This window comes from Olea europaea, chromosome 18 (genome assembly GCF_002742605.1).
Source record: "Olea europaea var. sylvestris chromosome 18, O_europaea_v1, whole genome shotgun sequence".
Lineage (NCBI taxonomy): Eukaryota > Viridiplantae > Streptophyta > Magnoliopsida > Lamiales > Oleaceae > Olea > Olea europaea.
The window spans coordinates 23,433,033-23,453,204 of record NC_036254.1 but is presented as its reverse complement, the minus strand read 5'-3'; the positions used below and the strand labels follow the sequence as shown (position 1 = coordinate 23,453,204).

Genomic DNA, 20,172 nt, shown 5'->3' with positions numbered 1-20,172 from the left:
ATCCAATTATTTATTAAATGAACTTTATCAATCACTATTTTGGAAGAATTATGGTTGCAAATTGAAGCTCACTATTCACGAAATTTTGTTTATTCCGATTTTAAATCCATCGTAAGTGTACGGTTTGTTAACAAGTAGTAAAATGGACTATAAGTCCAAGTATCGATCCCATGAGGATTGACCTAGTTCGAATTAATCTAATATGACCTTAACCGAAACACGACAACCAAATGACGATTTTATACTTTAACTAACAACATGTAATTGTTGCAATTATGGACGAAGGATTATACTAAGTTCAAAATAAATTGGATGCAATTTAACTAGAATTTTATAGAATTAATAGATGTTCTAATACACTAGGATCACGAATCCCCAAACAATACCTGTTTAATTGTCAATTATGCAAATTTGACACACAATTCCACAAAAGATGAATTGATATTCCTATTTTAATTTAGCAATCTCTCTCGAGCAATGCCAAACCTATCCCAATATATGATTCAACTATATTTCTATGACGAATACTAATATACCGACATGCATTATAAAATCACGAATATCCAATGATTCACACAAGGCATAGAGGTATATTTCTATCCTCTATTGGACCCTATGACGATTTATACTATGTCGAACCTATTTTCCTTATTTCGAATGCAAAAAATAGGTCACCACAATCATATAATCACGTGCACAATAATTATATGAAAATAAAAACGAAATAAATCAATCAATTCCGGAATTTGTGTTCACATATGTCAAAAATCCAAAACAACAATTAAACGTAGTATTACAAGGTTCATCGATCTCCTAGTAGTAATAAATCTAGCCTAACATGCTAAAAAGAACAAAACTTAAAAGTATTTGAAGAAACGACATCATCTGAATCAATATTTAATCCGATCTTCAATTGGCGCGATGTTGTTCTCTTGTTCTCTCTCTTGTTTTTTCTTTAAAATCTCCCAAAAACATGCAAAAACGACGTCCCCCTTCGTTCTGGTCTAGTTTTTGTATTTATAGGATCCTAAAATTGTTGTTTTCATAAGAGTTTCGAAAGAAAAAGGAAACTAAATTTTTTCCAACTTTTTTGTTCTATGCGACCGCATAGAGCAATTCTATGCGACCACTCTATGCGGTCGCATAGAAGAGATTTTTCAACCCTCTACGACCGCATAGAGGATAATATTATGCGGTCGCATAGTACTATCAACTATGGAAAATTTGCGTTTTGGTCCTTCCACTTGCATCCTTCACTTCTTAGCATCTTCTCTTCATTCTTTTCATTTAATCATCCCACGATATCGTCAATTGGTTATTGGCCTAATCAATTTCTCAATTTGTTCATCGGATCAACTTTTGAATATTTTCACTTTTGGTCCCTGAACTTTCACTTTGCGTCACTTTAGTCATTTTTCGTGACTTTTCTCCTGAATTTCACCATGTTCATCATTGTTTCCTACAATTCACAAATATACAAGATTAAGTCACAATTCAATTATTTTGCTCGTATTTAAGTCATGTTTGTGACCTAAATAAGTGTGCAAAAATACACTTATCGAACCCCCCAAACTTGAACTATTGTTTGTCCTCAAATAAGATAGTGACTTAATTCTGAACAAACATAGCTTAATGCCCTGTTGTGGCTCAGGATTGGACTGAGTATTTAAAAATTTATCTGTGCAAACATAACATCAACCTTTACTTGTTTAATGCAAATTGACGTGCGTGTGTGAATTCATGCCAACATATCAGGTTTATGATGAATCTGAGTCCCGACTCCAAGTGGTCAAATATATCCTTACTCACTCGAGAGATACACAACCCCCCAAACTTATTCTTTTCACTCAATTATCCTAGGATTGTGTTTTAAGATTAGGAATTTATATAGTTGTAGTCCTCACCCTCTCATAGTTCGGATTTAGCATTACTATCACAAGTCTACATTTCAACAAGTGAAGGCTCTCCCAAGTTTGATTGCTTCGACACTCAAGATTAAAATAGGTTATTTGCCTCGCCTCAAAGGTATAGTTTCCTCAACCAAATGTCTAGGGGCTTTTCTTCATGTTATTGTCTCTCTTTTGCTTTTCCCACTTTCCAATTTTTTTTTTTTTAACATATCATCTTCTCTTTTGCTTTCTATATAACCCCTTTAGCGTACTTTAGGCCGATGACTCCCAAACCAGTTGGCTGTAGGGCACCAGGTTTTAAACTCTTGCAGACTTATCCACTCGAGTTATAAAGGCTCGATAAGATGATTTTTTATTAACTCCTTTTCCTCTTGCTTTCTATATGACCCATGTAACGAGATTTGGGCCGGTGACTCCCAAACCAGTTGGTTTTAGGGCACCAGATTTTGAAATATCCTTACAGGCTTACTTGCTCGAGTCATAAAGGCATGAAAAGAAATGTTTTATTCTCACATATAAAAATTGTGTCCTTTGTCATTTTTCTAGACATTCAGTTTCCAAAACCAACCCCCAATTTAAGATTTTCACCTACTCTTCATCCCACTGGTCTAGGTAATCCACACAATAAATTTCATGCACGGAGTCCCCACTCATCTCAATGCTTTCCTATAATAGCTCAACTATCACCAAACTGTCTTTAGGTAGTTTATGAGTTAATTTAATAGATGATTATCATTCTTTTCCTACTTTATGCTCAAAATTCATTCATTCATCTAACATGTCAAGCATGAATAGCGTGCATATATAATGTCATGTATTGCATCAACAAGTATCAGTTAGTCTAATTAACACCAGATTCAAAATTTTGCAGTTTAAACTAGTCCAATAATAACATCATAGCGAACGAGGTTATTAAGCCCACACAAACATGCATGAAGAGAATTAAAACAAGCTAAATAGAATGTCACAATTTTTTTTTCAAGTAATGAAAAACAGATAATGATGAACACAGATAAAGATGTGAAATAAATTATGTCACCCTCCCTAAACTTAGTTAATACATTGTCCTCAATGTAAAATTAACAAAAGATTAACGACATAATTTTTAAGGACAAAATGAAGATGAAGAATCAAAATGGGATAAACAATACTCCCCTGATCAAAACGGTGGCTGGGATGGAAAGCTGGGCCCGACATCATCATCGCCAGGAGGAGAGAGAAGGTGAGACAAGATCTCCCTCAACATGGCAGACTGCTGGGTCTGCTCCATCTGCATGGCCTGAACCCTCGTCTCCAAATTCCCTAGACGGTCCCAAGACTCGTTCACCCGCCACTGTATACCGTCCATCCGACTAACGTACATGCCCAGACGCCCGTCAAAGGTACTCATCTGTCGGCGTGCTGAGATGGATTCACTGCTGGCAGTGGACGCGAAGTTTCGTGCAGATGCCATATCAGTCTGTACCTACTGAATGGTGGTAGTCAGTGCCCCAAAGGATTGCTAAAGCTGCTGCATGTCTCGACCGTGTCCAGTCATAGTAGCAAACATCTGTCGCAATAACTGGGTGTCTACGTCAGCTGGTGGTGCTGGAGCCTGTGGCATTTCAAAGTCCGTAGCTGCTTGCCCCTCTGTAGCCTGTTGCTGTTGTCAGCGCTTGTTTTTCAATTTCTGCTGATGTTTAATCCTGGCGCGGTCCTGGGCCTCGAGTGTGAAGCGTTTGATAAAAGGACTTGGTTTCTTCGGTGCCTCTCCTGGCTGAACTTGTATGCCAGCTACTCTACAAATTCCATTTATCAGGCTCAGGAATATCAGTGATGTGTGTCTATCACCCCATGCGCCTATAATGTGCATCTGATTGTAAATTTAGGTGGCCAAGTTAATTTTGTTCCCCGAACTAAGTGGTAAATGAAACCTGCCTTCTGATCGATGAATGTCGTCCGATGGGATATTGGCTCGATGTTGTGGCAAATGAATAACCATAGGATGGCTATAGACGGAGTGAGGTCTATCTGATACCAATCAGCAGTAGGGAGCGGCCAAGCATTTTCCCGTCCCAATAAAACTTCGGCCACTTCAACCCAGTTGAAATCATGCAGGATTGAGAGTACATTTATCAAGGTGAGATGATAGTAGTCATGTATTACCTCAGGCGAAAACATGATCCGTTTGCCCCGAACCTAAGTCTGATGCAGATGGTCGGATCCCGGTGTGTCTATTTCAGCATTGAAATTTGCATAGAATTCCCGCACCAAGTTTTCATAGACGGGATGTGGTCTTTCAATCACCTTCTCCCACCCGCAGTTGTGGACTAAATAAACCAATTCAAAACCCGAGAAATCAGCGCCAATTCCCGAACAACATTGGCATAGCGGGCTGCTTGGTCGGAAGAAAGAAAACACCGAACTCCCCCTTCGGGTTCCCTAGTCTGGACTGTGCCAGATGTGGAACCAACTTTCTCCTTTCCCTTTGAAGTACGCTTTGGGGGCATTCTGCAAAGTTAAAGATACAGTAGTCAGTAAACTGCAATAATAAAAACAATAGGGGGAATGAGGTAAGCGAGGCAAATAGTTTATAAACCCCCCCAAACTTGCTTCAACAAGCATATAAATACCATGGTGTGCACGTATCAAAATATGATAAAGAGGAAAGTGTAAAGAGAATGCTGAGGTGAAAGATTGGAAAGTTAGGCCGAAACAAACACATGTAAAAAAAAAAATCATATCCTTGACCAAGTGCGCATGTTCGCCCTGGACATCGTCGAAAATTATCGATATTCCCCCAGACAAGCTCTGGGCATATGAGAGTATTCAATGAGATCTACCACATATTCAAATTTCAAAGCAAATGAAATTCGTTTGGTATGCCAAGTAATGGTGGAAAGTATGGGACGTAGGGTGCCTTGACATGCCATGTGCTTATGCGTTGTAAGATGGAAGTGATGTGATACATGGTCGTTCAAGTGGTTGTGAATGTGGTAACACGCAAAGGTCAACAAGGCATGCTCAAGAACGTCTAAGGAAGGCATAATAACAAGTTACACACAAACTGAGGTCCAAACAACCAAAATGAAACAAGTAACGCGATGATTAAGTGTGCATGTTCTCCCCCGGACATCATCGAGAAAACTTGAAGTTTTCCCAAGCAACCTCTGGGCATATGAAAATATGTAGTGTGGAGTGACACATATTCAATTTTCAAGCTCATTGGACGTCGTACGGGTACTTAACGCAAGGGACAAAGTGGGTGCGATGAGGTGACATGAACCTAACACGTGTACCTTAATGTGTGAGTGGTTGGTACGTGAGTGTTTCGAGCTCAATTTTGATGGTAATTGATTGCAATGTGCATGATGGTGTACGTATTTGGAATAACAATTGCGAGATATCACATAATGCACCACAAAGCTTGATTAGGCATTTTATCGAACATGTAACATTCATGCATTGGAATCTTACAAAATACCTAAAATGTGATGTGCCACCAATCCAAAACACAAACCAAGTTCAACATTCACAAATTCAACGACTACCTAATGCCCATTCTCCACAAACAAGTTCAAAGAGTAAAGTTTCATGACGAACCAAAGTAGAGTAAAATTGTATTGAGGTACAAGGAAAACGAACTCACCTTGAAGTCACAATGGAGGCGTTGAGTGTCGATGTAACGAGGTGATGATGGGGAGTGGCGTGAAGTAAGGGTGTGGCTCGTGTGGGAGTGTAGTGTGTGAAGTGTAGGGTGTGTGAGGCAAGAGAGAGGAGAGTGGGAGACGGAATGTCTCGGTCATGGTTTAAAACCATGACCGAGATCTACTATGCGGCCACATAGTACTAATCTATGCGGTCGCATAGTAATAAGAATTTTCCCACTTTTGTTTTCTGTAACCGTCTATGCGGTCGCATAGACCAAAATTTTTTTTGAAACACTGAAATGCAAAAAAAAAGTATTTTCCTCATAAAATTTTTTTTAAAAAAAACGTTCTTTGATCTAGAAGAGCGTGAACCATGCTCCCAAACACCCAAAATCGTTTCAAACTCACCTACCATGTGTGTAAAGCCTAGGAAATTATGATGATGATAATTCGATCCAATTAACATGCATGTACAACCGGTGACCTAAAAAAAATACAAATGTGAAAATGAAATAATTTAAAAATAATGTGGAAAGTAAGCTAATAAAATGATACGGTAGGTTGCCTCCTACTCAGCGCTAGATTATAGTCGATAGCTCGACTTTACCGTGTTGCTTCTTCTGATGGTCGAAGATAAACGGTAGACTTTTTCTTTGAAAAATCGCCGCCCCAATAGTGCTTCAGACACTGTCCATTGACCTTGAATGTCCCCTTACTGTCGTGAGTGATTTCAACTGCCCCATGTGGAAAAACATGTGTAATAGTATACGGACCACACCACCTCGATCGCAGTTTTTCTGGAAACAACTTAAGCTTAGAGTTGTAGAGTAGCACTTTTTGCCCCACCATAAATTCACGCCTCTGAATGTGCATGTCATGTCATTTCTTGGTGCGCTCTTTGTAGATTCTTGAATCCTTGTAGGCTTCCATTCTAAGCTCATCCAGCTCATTAAATTGTAGGAGACGTTTTTCACCTGCAACCTTCAAATCCAAATTCAATTTCTTCATTGCTCAGTAAGCGTGATGTTCTATCTCAAGGGGTAAGTGGCATGCTTTCCCGAAAACCCGTCGATATGGTGACATTCCTATAGGGGTCTTGAATGCAGTCCTATAGGCCCATAAGGCGTCGTCCAATTTTTTAGACAAATCCTTTCATGATGAGTTTACTGTGACTTCGAGTATTCGCTTCAATTGTCTATTGGATACTTCGACCTGTCCGCTGGTTTGGGGATGATATGTAGTGGCTACACGATGTTTAACGCCATATTTAGCCAACAATTGTTTGAGTTGACGATTGCAGAAGTGTTTGCCCCCGTCACTGATTATAGCCCTCGGTGTTCCAAAGCGGGTAAAAATATGTTTCTTTAGAAACTCAATCACCACCTTTTCATCATTGGTAGGCAGTGCAACGGCCTCTACCCACTTTGCTACGTAATCCACAGCCACTAATATGTACTGATTAGAGAAGGATGGGGGAAATGGTCCCATGAAGTCGATCCCCCAGACGTCGAATGGTTCCATCTCCAGGATACTATTCAAAGGCATTTCATTTCTCCTGGATATGTTTTCGGTGCGTTGACATCAGTCACACCTTTTCACAAATTTAAAAGCATCTTTAAATAGTGTAGGCCAATAAAAACCTAATTGAAGGACCTTCACTGCTGTTTTTGAAGCACCAAAATGCCTTGCATATGTAGATGAATGACAATTTTCTACTATCAAAGGCACTTCTTCCTCAGGTACGCAGCAACGAACAATTTGATCAGCCCCCCACCTGTATAGAATGGGATCCTTCCAAAAATAATATTTCAATTCAAAGAAAATTTTCTTCTTTTGGTGATTGGAGTAATCAGGCGGCATGATAGACCTAGCTAAGTAGTTAACGATGTCTGCATACCAGGGTGCCTTTCCCAAACCAAAAATCTGTTCATCTGGGAAGACTTCGTTGATTTCCACTATTTCTGTCTGTTATGTGGCCTCGAGTCGAGATAAGTGGTCTGCCACTACATTTTTATTGCCTTTCTTATCCCTGATTTTCAAGTCAAACTCTTGAAACAACGATATCCAACGAATGAGACAGGGCTTTGCATCCTTCTTTTTCATTAAGTACTTGATAGCAGTGTGATCTGTGTAAACGATGACCTTTGATCCCACGAGATATGATCGAAATTTGTCAAGGGCGTAGACTACGGCAAGGAGCTCTTTTTCTGTAGTGGCATAATTGAGTTGAGCGTCGTTCAAGGTCTTGCATAGTAAATCACGTGAAATATCTTATTTCTTCGTTGTCCTAAGACAGCCCCAACAGCATAATCACTGGTGTCGCACATTAATTCAAATGGCAGATTCCAATCTGGCATAATGATCACGGGTGCTGAAATCAACTTTTCTTTCAAGGTCTTAAAAGCAAGCAGACACTCATCTGTGAACTCAAATGTGGATTCCTTTATCAATAGACGGCACAACGGTTTAGTAATCTTTGAGAAATTCTTGATGAATCTTCTGTAGAAATCGACATGCCCGAGGAAACTACGAACAGCTTTCACGGATGTAGGTGACGGTAATTTCTCGATCACCTGAATCTTTGCTTTGTTCACTTCAATACCCTTTGCTGAGATTCTGTGTCCTAGCTCGATGCCTTCCTGCACCATAAAGTGGCATTTCTCCCAATTCAATACCAAGTTAGTCTCCGTACACCGCTGTAGCACAAGACTCAAACGCTCCAAGCACTCATCAAATGAAGACCCGAACATTGAGAAATCGTCCATGAAGACCTCGATGAATTTCTCAATCATATCTTGAGAAGATAGCCATCATACAGAGCTAAAAAGTTGCAGGAGCATTGCATAAACCAAACGGCATCCTACGGTATGCAAAGGTACCGTAGGGGCAAGTGAAAGTTGTCTTCTTCTGATCTTCAGGTACTACTAGAATTTGATTACACCCGGAATATCCATCCAGAATACAATAATGTGAATGCCCTGCTAGTCTTTCCAACATCTGATCAATGAACGGTAGTGGGAAGTGATCCTTTCGAGTAGTAGCATTTAGTTTGCGGTAATCAATGCAAACTCTCCATCCAGTCACAGTCCGTGTAGGAATTAACTCATTTTTCTTGTTTTCTATCACTGTGATACCCACTTTCTTGGGAACAACTTGTACTGCACTGATCCAAGCACTATTTGATATTGGATAGATGATGCCTGTGTCAAGCAACTTCAATACCTCAGCCCTAACCACTTCCTTCATGTATGGATTCAACCTCCGCTGACCATCAATGCTTGGTTTGAATTTTTCCTCCATGAGTATTTTGTGCATGCATAGCAACGAACTGATCCTCTTGATATCTGCAATCGACCATCCAATGGCTGTTTTGTTTTCCCTTAGCACCCGAAGTAGTTTCTCTTCCTCCACCTCACTGACAGTACTTGAAATAATAACCGGAAGTGTAGAAGATTCTCCCAGGTAAGCATATCTCAGGTGTGGTGGCAGTTGCTTGAGTTCCAATTTGGGAGGTTGCTGAATAGAAGGCACTGACTGTCTAGTCCTGGTTCCCAGCTCTTCGGAGTAATGGCTGCGCATGTATGGCGGATTAGTTTCAAAAAATCGTGCACATGTTTCAATCTCACTTGAATCAGTGTGAGTGGATTGAGAATGTGTAATGCACGCCTTGTAAGCATCGGAAGGATGATGTAGCCGAAATGTATCTTGAATTATTCTGTCAATTATATCGATCTAGAAACAGCTGTCTGACTCAGTCAGGAATTTCATTGCTTTGAACACGTTAAACGAGATTTGCTCTTCGCCAAGCCTCAATATAAGCTACCCTTTCTGAACATCAACAATCGCTCTTCCAGTAGTTAGGAAAGGTCGCCCTAATATAAGTGGAACATCCTTATCTTCCTCCATGTCCAAGATAAGAAAATCGACTGGAAATATGAACTTCTCCACTTCTATCAATACGTCTTCAATGATCCCTCTTGGATGTGTAAGGGATCGATCTGCTAATTGTAATGTAACCATTGTGGCTTTAGCTTCTCCCAAGCTGAGTTTTCTGAAAACAGAGAGAGGTATTAAATTAATACTTGCACCTAAATCACACAATGCTTTATCAAAATGACAATTCCCAATAATGCAAGACAGTAAAACTCTCTGGATCCTTTATTTTGGAGGCAACTTTCTCTGGATTCTGGCACTGCACTCTTCAGTTAGCATCACTGTTTCGTGTTTTTCTATCTTTCGCTTGTTGGAGAGGATATCCTTCAGGAATTTTGCATAACTTGGCATCTGAACAAGTGCTTCAGCAAATGGAATGTTGATGTGTAGTTTCTTGAAGACTTCAAGAAATTTACTGTATTACTGATCCAATTTGTGCTTTTTCAATCTCTGCAGAAACGGAATAAGAGGCTCATGAGGGTTGATAAGAATGGCATCCGGTGATGTACTGGAATTCTCCTTGCCCACATTCCTGTTGTTTGTTCTGTTTGTTCCACAATTTCGTCATTCGAGGTTGGTGCTGATTCCTTGCTAGCTACCGATCTTTTGACATGTATCTCCGGTAGTTGTACTTCACTTCTGATTGTTATAGCTTTTGCGTGCTCCTTAGGGTTGATTTCAGTGTTCCTGGGCAGATTTCTTGGTGCTCTACCCATAATGGAGATTGTCATCTGTCCCATTTATGTCTCCAAATTTTTGATTGCTGCACTCTAGTCTTGAAGAGTTGCATCTGTCTTTCGCATAAATTGATTGTTGGCTTCCATATACTGATTGGTTGTTACCATAAACATTTCAAACATCTCTTCCAATGGTGGCTTTTTATCCTGCTGCTGGTATTGACCCTATGGTCTGTTTTGATTCTGATTGCTCCACGAGAAGTTTGGATGTTTTCTCCAGCCCTGATTGAAGGTTTCCAAATGTGGGTTGTTCTGTTGGCGTTGACCCCATTGCACAAAGTCTGCATGTTCGACCCCTTGTACGAGAATTGGACAATTAACAGTATTGTGGTCTGCTCCACATTCTTCACAACTCGGCTTCTTGACTCGTTTAGCAGTGGCGGTCTATGAAATGCTCTCAACCTTATGGAACAAAGAGTCTATCTTTGTCGATAGTGTATAATAAGTATCTACTTCATAAACCCCCGACGATCTCTTCTGAACCACTCGATCTGTAGACCACATGGCTGAAGTTGTTGCCATTCTCTCAAATAGCTCCCATGCTCCATCAATTGTTCTCATGGAGATAGACCCGTTAGATGAGAAATCCACCATGCTCTTGAAGGATGAAAGTAGTCCAGTGTAGAAAAATCGGATCTGTGTCTTCTTGTCAAAGCCATGTTGCAGACACTTCCTCAACATATTCTTGAAACGATTCCATGCCTCTTCAAACGATTCGGACTCACCTTGGTTGAAAATAGAGTATCATGCCGCATTTTGGCTACCTTTGCTGGCGAGAAGAACTTGGTGCAGAATTTGTGGGCTAGCTCTTCCAAGTGGCGATGCTTGCAACGGGAAGCGAATCCAACCATTCAAATACCTTATCCCGCAATGTGTGTGGAAACAACCGCAATCTTATAGTATCGTCCGAGATACCCTGGTACCTGAAGTGTTGGCACATATCCAAAAACCGGTATATGCGTGTATGTGGGTTTTCACTAGCCATCCCATGGTATTGATGTCCATTCTGAAAGAGTTGAATCACATTTATTTTTAGCTGGAAGTTCGATTACCCAAATGGAGGATACACAATGCTAGATTGACTTTGGACCACCAACAGAGCCATGAAGTCCCCAAGTACTGTATTCCCATCATCTTCAACTGTCATGCCGTCGTTGAGTGGAACTGCCAGTCGATTTTGCTCGTTAGCCATTTGTTGTGCGCTCTTGCTTCTCTTTGCCTATGACAGAATGTGCGTTCGATCTCCGGATCTATGGGAACCAAATCTTGATCGGGTGCTCCTTGCATACAAGCCTTGAGATTGCAAAATCAATACAAAATTAAATTGTAGTATTAATAAACTAAACCTAGTAAGCTAACTACTACTAATCTAGATAAATTCGAATTAGTGTCACAAAAGATAAAATTAAAACTAAATTTCAATCCCCAGTAACGACGCCAAAAACTTGTCCGCGAAATTTTGTTTATTCCGATTTTAAATTCACCGCAAGTGTTCGGTTCCTTAACAAGTAATAAAATGGACTATAAGTCCAAGTATCGATCCCATTAGGATTGAATTAGTTCGAATTAATCTAATATGATCTTAACCGAAACACGACAACCAAATGGCGATTTTATACTTTAACTAACAACATGTAATCATTGATGCAATTATGGACGAAGGATTACACTAAGTTCAAAATACATTGGATGCAATTTAACTAGAATTTTATAGAATTAATAGATGCTCTAACACACTAGGATCACGAATCCCAAGCAATACCGTTTAATTGTCAATTATGCAAATTTGACACACAATTCCATAAAAGATGAATCGATATTCCTATTTTGATTTAGCAATCTCTCTCAAGCAATGCCAAACCTATCCCAATATATAATCTGACTATATTTCTATGACGAATACTAATATACTCACATGCATTATAAAATCACGAATATCTAATGATTCACACAAGACATAGAGGTATATTTATATCCTCTATCGGACCCTATGACAATTTATACTATGTCAAACATATTTTCCTTCTTTCGAATACATAAAATAGGTCACCACAATCATATAATTACATGCACAATAATTATATGAAAATAAAACCGAAATAAATCAATCAATTCCGAAATTTGTGTTCACATGCGTCAAAAATCCAAAACAACAATTAAACGTAGTATTACACGGTTCATCGATCTCCTTATAGTAATAAATCTAGCCTAACACGCTAAAAAGAACAAAAATTAAAAGTATTTGAAGAAACGACATCACCCGAATCAATATTCAATCCGATCTTCAATTGGTACGACGTTGTTCTCTTGTTCTCTCCCTTGTTTCTTCTTCAAAATCTCTCAAAAACATGCAAAAATGGCGTCCCCCTTCGTTCTGGTCTAGTTTTTGTATTTATAGGATCCTAAAATTGTTGTTTCCATAAGAGTTCCGAAAGAAAAATGAAACTAAATTTTTCCAACTTTTTGTTCTATGCGACCGCATAGAGCAATTCTATGCGGTCGCATATAATAAATTTTTCAACCCTCTTTGGTTTTGGTATGGTACTATGCGACCGCATAGAGGATAATACTATGTAGTCGCATAATACTATCAACTATGGAAAATTTGCATTTTGGTCCTCCCACTTGCATCCTTCACTTCTTAGCATCTTTTCTTCATTCTTTTCATTTCATCACCCCACGATATCGTCAATTGGTAATTGGCCTAATCGATTTCTCGATTTGTTCATCGGATCAACTTTTGGATATTTGTACTTTTGGTCCCTAAATTTTCAATTTGTGTCACTTTAGTCCTTTTTCGCGACTTTACTCCTGAATTTCACCATATTCATCGTTGTTTCCTACAATTCAAAAATGTACAAGATTAAGTCACAATTCAATCATTTTGCTCGTATTTAAGTCATGTTTGTGACTTAAATAAGTGTGCAAAAACACATTTATCACTCACCTTGGCATCAGCGTTGACGGAATTCATTGACGATCAGATTTAATTCCTCTTTTACAAAGTTTTTTGAGATTATACTCCCATTTGATTTTAATTTTTAAAAACTGATTTTTTTTTTTGTTATTTATTTATTTTTCTGAGAACCTGTATTTAATAAGTGACGAAATATTATGAGTTCATGTGCAAAATTAATTTATTTGAAGAATGTACATTGAAAATAAGTTCGAGAAAAACTGATTCTAAAAAAGGAAAAAAGAATAACTAGAGCTATAAGTTGACAGGTTATGTTAAACATGTGATTAAAAAGTAAAGAGAAATGATCAAATCTGGTACTCATCTTATACTAAAATTCGGTGATGTGTCATATTAATTCATTGATGGATAACAAATTTAATTCAAATGTTGGAATTCACAAAATTTGTTAATATGATACATCATCTGTACTTAGAATAAGATGAGCACTTGTGCTCATTAGATCATTTTTCAAAAAGTAAGTGTAATTACTGATTCAATAAAATGAGAGATTAAAAAAATAAATATTGTCCAAGTTATAATCTCAAAAAGATTTGGCAAACACGAGATGACTAGGAATTAACTTTTTTAAAAGATGGTTCACTTTAGATTCAACGATTAATAGTGAACATAGCACACGTATTCGAATATAATACTAAAAAAGACTAGATAATACAATAAACAAGATTTTAACTTTTTTTTTTCCTTTATTAATGCTGAAAACGATCTACTTACCAAACAAGCCAATACGTTCACAAATCCACTAGTGTTGTAAATCTAATTTCAACAAGTTCGCTCATTGTTTGAGAAAAATGTACAATTACTTCAAGCTAGCTCAAAGAATGGGATGAATCTCGAATCCGGCTTGTGTTTCTCACTCTCCACACTATAAGGACTCCATCAAGACTTCCAGTGCAAATCGTACAACCTTCATCGGTACTCTCCTCTGAACCGTATCTAGGGAATACAGCAACGCACCTGATAGGTCCTCTGTGTCCCTGAAGCACGGCAATACAAGTGTGTTGACCATCTTCTTCTTTTATCCAAACTCGACAAGTCGAATCAGCAGACCCACTCACCACGTAATTTGCCACGCTAGCCAAGCACATCACGGCGTGAGTGTGCCCCAAGAGTGCACCACCATATTGCAATTGCCCTGAGAATGAACCCTTTAACCAGTAATGTACGTAACCATCCGTACAACCACCGTACATTACCCCACCATCTAGGGTTAAGGCCAAAGTTTTGACCGGCGAGTATTTGGCTGGTAGGGTCACCACTAGCGAATGAGGCCGAGAACCACTACAAAAGTTGCGACGCCACACTTTCACCGTGGCATCGTCGGACGCTGTATACAATACCCCATCATAAGCCACCACGATTGCATTGACGGGCTCGGGATGAGCTTGGATCGTCTCTATGCACTTAAAATCGGAAATTCGCCAAACTTTTACAGTCTTGTCAAGGGAAGCCGAGTACAGAATGTCATCCGAAACGTTGATTGCCAGCGATGATATTGGTCCAACGTGCCTCATCTGTCAACTCAAAACGTTAAACATTTATGTAATAGGTACACAAATCAAATTGCCCAATTTTATATACTTTAACTGATAAAAATTGTTGAATTAGTCAATGCATGTTGTTTAACAAGTGCATACAACTTTAAATTTCAATGGGAAGCAACTTTAATTTATAATTGCACATAATTGAGCAGACTTAATTAAGTTGAATAATGCTACGTATCATCATAATGATAAAATATCATTGATGTAGCAATTCATTATTCTTCATATTCTTCTCTCTCCTGAGACGATATCACCTTTCTCTCTCTCCTATAAAATGAATTGTCCAATCTCATTATTCCACATAGACTTACACGTTGCCGATAGTCCATCATCATAATAATAAATAGCATTATTTTAATAAGTTTGGTGCATTGCAGGAATGTTCTAAAAAGTTGTTGAATGGTGCTTTAAATTCAGTTACTTAGTGCAATTTTTGATGAATTGGAAAAGAAAATGACAATGAGGAGATTCATTATCAGCTCAACTAACAATTTGCATTGTTTATGCTGCTAATAAATATTTGGTGGGAGCATCTAAATTTTTTCTCTTGAAATAGAATAAAGGAAGAAATTAGAGTACTTATAATTTAATTTTCTACCTTTTTTGAGATCAAAATACCTAACTTAATTAACAAGAAATTTGTTCTTGACAATGATTTATGTTTTATATGCAACTGCTAGGTGTGAAAATAAGCAGAATTCGTCAATGAAAACGTAGAAAATGAAAGCGATAATAATAGGCTAGATAAAAAATGATAACAAAAATCAAAGAGACAAAAATAATGAATCCTTGTATAAATACAGTTTAGGTTCGACTTCAATATAAATACAAAGATTCTCTATCATTATAGACAATGAAAAAGTTTCTCGAGATTTTTATTCATTCACTTGAAATTGTTTAAAACAAACCAATTACAATTAAAGACTGGCCAAAATAATACTAACCATATTTTGTATAATCGACTATACATGCATGATTTAACAAAAAATAAAAAAAATAAAAAAATAAAAAAATAAAAATTCAAAAATTCAAAAAACGAAACAAATCTGTTACTTTATTTCCTCGAAATTTTTAAGTCTCAAACAACGCTAACTCAATAATGTTTGCTTACATTGGCCCATACAATCTTTAATAATGTTGTCACTATCTTTGGGCTACATAAGTACCTAGACAATTGTAGAATGATAATTAAGTCATAAATGCCAAATTAATTATTAATGTCTCGTAATCCACTTATCCTTATAAGTAAATTAAATTTACTATTTACTTTAATTTTTTACTGAATCATGATTCTTAAAATTACTTCTTTTTACGAAAAATTTTTCTACAGGAGTATATATGAACACAAAAATGCTCACTTTTCTTTAATAAACATATTATTAATTTTTTCTAAAATTTTTCATTTTCCTCCTAGATGTAACTTCTCGAGGTAAGGCATTTCCATCCCCTCCAACTTATGATTATCTTTACATAGAAAAAACGGGATCGAGGAATCTAAAACTTGCATTGGTCTAGGTCAGCGCCTAACCCCGCCTAGACTATGATGTCTTGTGACACAAAAAAAATAAAATAAAATAAAATAAAGGAACATATAAACATGTAAAATTACCATCTTGTCCTTGCCGGTGATGTAGCTCCGAACATAACTTCCGTTCTTGGGTATGGTGGCAAGTCTTATATGCTTAATAACTCCTTCATAAGTTCTCCTCCAAACCCTAATCTTGCAATCCGAATATGCTGCATAGATTCTATCATTTAACACTTCCAATGCAACCACCATGCATGCCTTTGTTTTGAGCTGCCCACATTCTGTGAACTCCGGCAGCTTCCATATGCGAATGGAGTTGCCTTGTGTGCCAGTGTAGACAAGGCCGCCGGAGGCGGCGACGGAAAGAATCTGGCCGTCTTTTTTGAGGACGGAAAAAATGCATCTGTAGGTGTTTTGGAGGTCATCGAGCTGATTAGAGGGGGTGAAGGAAAGGCGAGGTGTTGAAGGCTGAGAGTGGGAGTAACTATGGAGGTTGACGGAAAGGGAGGTTGCGGTGGTGAGGTGGGGCAGCGTGCATGGTGCCTCCGGGAGCGGTGGCTCTTTGGTGGAGATGCTTCGAAGGAAATTGTTGGTGTGAGGTCCTCTTTGTGCAAAAGATAAATTTGGAGGGGAATTTGGAGTGTCTAGGAACGACGCCGTTTCCATTTCTCACTCTATATCTTTGTGTGTGTGTGTGTGTGTGTGTGAACAGGGAAGATGGTGAGGAGACAGCTAAATGAAGTGAATGACTTATAATAATGGTTATAGAAATGGTTGCCTAATTATGGCAAAGTTCCCAGTTATAAATTGCATACTTAGTCCTAACCTTTGCTTAAAGTTGTGATCTTCTCTCCAACCATTTTTATGTCGTATTCACGTCTCAAATCTTCCATAAATTAGTAGATTTAAGCCCGAATGATACTTTCGATCCAATTAGTCTGTTAATGCATTGCACGAGCCAATTTTACAAAATGTAAAGTCGCTATTAAAATGAATAAATAAACAACTATTAATAACCTCCCTCAAGTTAGGCCTTGTGGAGGGGAAAGAGGGTGCAATTTTTTCTCCCTCTACGAATTTATTTATTTTAATAGTTGTTTGGAAAAATATAAGTGTTTTGTTGATTAAAAGTACTATTTGCTTGATAATTTTACACTTGGAAACTCATATGACTCAATTAACAACAAAGATTGGATGACCGAAATCGTCTTAATAGTTAAGGGCAATATCCTAACTTTTTGCAGATGTTGAGGAACAAATATACAATTCGCCATATGTATGTGTGTGTGTGTGTGTAGCGCACGCACACGTGGATGGATGTATATATTTCTGGAAAAATTGTTTATTAATTATCATATGATATTTCTAAAGAATTAATTAATTGAAGTACAAGCCCTTTAGATTAATCATAACAATTAGTTGTTTAGAAGTGATTAAATGAGTTTTATACTAAAGTAAGATCAAACTTGATTTATTTTTTAATGAATCATTAAGTGAATATGTCCCCATTTCTGATATGATCCGGTTTAGGCCAAAGTCGGCCGTATAGTATATTTCGGGATCAAAGTTGCAATTTTCTCGTCAAAATCCTATTTTGACTCAATTTTTTATTTTTGACAAGTTTATTATTTTAGAACTCTTAAATAAGGTTTTTTTCCATATTTCTAGACTTTAGTATAAATAGGAAATTTATTTCATTATTATATTCGAAGACTTTGATATTTTGAGAATTAATTCGAGAGGCTTTTTCGCTTCCAATATCTGTTCTTGTGTGGAACAACCGAACTTATCAAGATTTCGCGATCTTGTGGCGTTCAAAACACGGGTAAGATTCAGCTAATTGTGTAATCAAAAGGTCTTTCGTGTCTTTGTTACCTTGAGGTTGTTTGATTCATTAATTGGTTGGGTTAAATCCAAATTCGGATTAAATTTATAAGTTTGGTGATCAAAAAGTCAATAGTTTAATATACTATTGGTTGTTTGGTCCTCAAATTTGTGAATTGAGTCCTAAACTTTGATTTTTGGCTTTTTTGGAGTTTGTGTCATTTTTTGTGAGTTTAATAGCGATCTAGTTATTCGGGTTCACATCAGGTGGTATCAGAGTTTAAGTACCAGAATCAAAGTTATATCCCTTTGTTTTATTTTTCTTCTTATTTTGGAGTCTTTGTTTTATTCTTCGTGTTTCCCATTAATTTTAAGTCTTAGATCTTTTATCTTTGGTAGTTTATTTGTTTTGTGTTTTTGCAAAAAAAGAAAAAAATATTACTCTTCATGCACTATTCTGTACCGTAGCTACTGTTCACGGGTTTTAAAAAATATATTTTTGGTCCCTCCAAAAATTTTATTTAATTTCTTAGTCATTCAACTTCCTAATCTTGAATCTTCCACAATTCAATTGTTACCCCCACAATTTTACTCCGAGTAATTATTATTGAGATCATTGATTGGAAGCAATTGAGAGGTAAAAGGTTGAGCGGTGAGTTCAATTGAGGGTAAAAGCCTAATATTGAGCGAGTCCTGAGTGAACTTTGGTGAGGCGAAAAATTGTGAGCAATGTCTGACAAGAAAGGATCAAATTCTAGCCGAAACGATAATCAAATCAACATGCAGGATGGCTTGGTGCAGTAGTTTGAGTGGATGATGATAAATATGGAAACTAGGTTGGACACGCTTGATGCGACGATTACAAACCTTAGTCGGGTCAACAAGTAGACATACCACATGCTAGGAGGCCAGCTAGACAAGAGCCTAGGGTGGATATGCAAAATGAATATGGGTATGGCAGTGAATGGGATGATGATGAATTTGAAGAAGTAGAGATGTGACGGATGAGGAATAGAGGTGGTAGGTTTGAACGAAAGGGTAGAAACTATGGGAGAGACGACGGTGATGGAGTTATGGGTAGCATTAAAATGTCGATTCCGACATTTCGGGGTAGGAGTGACCCAGAGGCATTTCTTGAGTAGAAGAAAAAGGTGGAGTTAATATTTGAGTGCCACAACTACTTGGAGGAGAAGAAAGTGAAGCTTGCAGTCTTGGATTCACTGATTACGCCATCACTTGGTGGGATCAGGTGGTCACTTCACGGCGGAGGAATAGGGAGAGGCCGATAACTACTTGGGATGAGTTGAAAGCGGTAATGAGAAAACGATTTGTGCTTGGCCACTATTATAGGAAGCTTCATCAAAGGTTGCAGGGTTGTACCAAGGGTCAAGGAGTGTGGAGGATTACCATAAAGAGATGAAAATTCTAATGATTCGGGCTAATGTGGAGGAGGACCGGGAAGCCACCATGGCATGATTCCTGAATGGATTGAACGAGGACATCGCCAATGTTTTTGAATTACAGCATTACGTGGAACTAGAAGATTTGTTACATGTAGCAATGAAGGTTGAGAGGTAGTTGAAGAGAAAATGGGGAGCTAGTAATCAACAGGGGCCTAATTCATCTTAGAGATCTAGGTGGGATGAAGCGAAGGTTGATGGGGCTATTGTCAACAATAAAATTGAACCACCTAAGGAAAAGCATAACAACGCTGGCAAGGCTGCACCAACGATGGAACCACAACAGCCTAAGAATCGGGACATCAACTACTTCAAGTGGTTGGGGACAGGACACGTTGCTTCTCAGTGTCCAAACAAACGAGCCATGATTTTGAAAGACAGTGGGGAAGTGGTGAGTGGCAGTGATGAAGATGGAATGCCCAAGTTAGAAAATGTTAGTGATGATTACGGGGTGGAGTATCTGGTTGAAGGGGACGCATTGGTGGTGATGCGTGCACTCAGTTTGCAAATCAAGGTGGATGAAGAGGAGCAACAACGGGAGAATGTTTTCCACACACGATGCCACGTGGAAAATAAAGTATGTAATTCAATAATTGACTGAGGTTGTTGCACAAATTTAGCTAGTACCAC

General features: G+C 38.1%; 2 protein-coding genes across 2 annotated transcripts; both read right to left on the bottom strand.

The window, feature by feature from the left end:
- Positions 1-6,418: 6,418 nt before the first annotated feature.
- On the bottom strand, positions 6,419-7,084 carry LOC111366882 (uncharacterized protein K02A2.6-like). The gene is made up of 2 exons (XM_022987568.1): positions 6,788-7,084; positions 6,419-6,520 (listed from the first exon to the last, which is right to left on the bottom strand). Exons 1-2 carry the CDS (start codon positions 7,082-7,084, stop codon positions 6,419-6,421), a joined length of 399 nt encoding a protein of 132 aa, XP_022843336.1.
- Positions 7,085-13,869: 6,785 nt separating this feature from the next.
- Positions 13,870-16,989, bottom strand: LOC111367832 (protein JINGUBANG-like). The gene is made up of 2 exons (XM_022988896.1): positions 16,340-16,989; positions 13,870-14,700 (listed from the first exon to the last, which is right to left on the bottom strand). Exons 1-2 carry the CDS (start codon positions 16,922-16,924, stop codon positions 13,996-13,998), a joined length of 1,290 nt encoding a protein of 429 aa, XP_022844664.1. The 5' UTR covers positions 16,925-16,989; the 3' UTR covers positions 13,870-13,995.
- Between the last annotated feature and the right edge of the window lie 3,183 nt (positions 16,990-20,172).

Excerpts from the sequence above, each read along its gene's own strand:
- LOC111367832 (XM_022988896.1), bottom strand. The coding sequence starts at position 16,924 with ATGGAAACGGCGTCGTTCCTAGACACTCCAAATTCCCCTCCAAATTTA. Across the intron at positions 14,701-16,339 it reads TCACCGGCAAGGACAAGATG|ATGAGGCACGTTGGACCAAT; the intron begins GTAATTTTACAT and ends TTGAGTTGACAG.
- LOC111366882 (XM_022987568.1), bottom strand. The coding sequence starts at position 7,084 with ATGCCTTTGAATAGTATCCTGGAGATGGAACCATTCGACGTCTGGGGG. Across the intron at positions 6,521-6,787 it reads AATATGGCGTTAAACATCGT|GTTGCAGGTGAAAAACGTCT; the intron begins GTAGCCACTACA and ends TTGGATTTGAAG.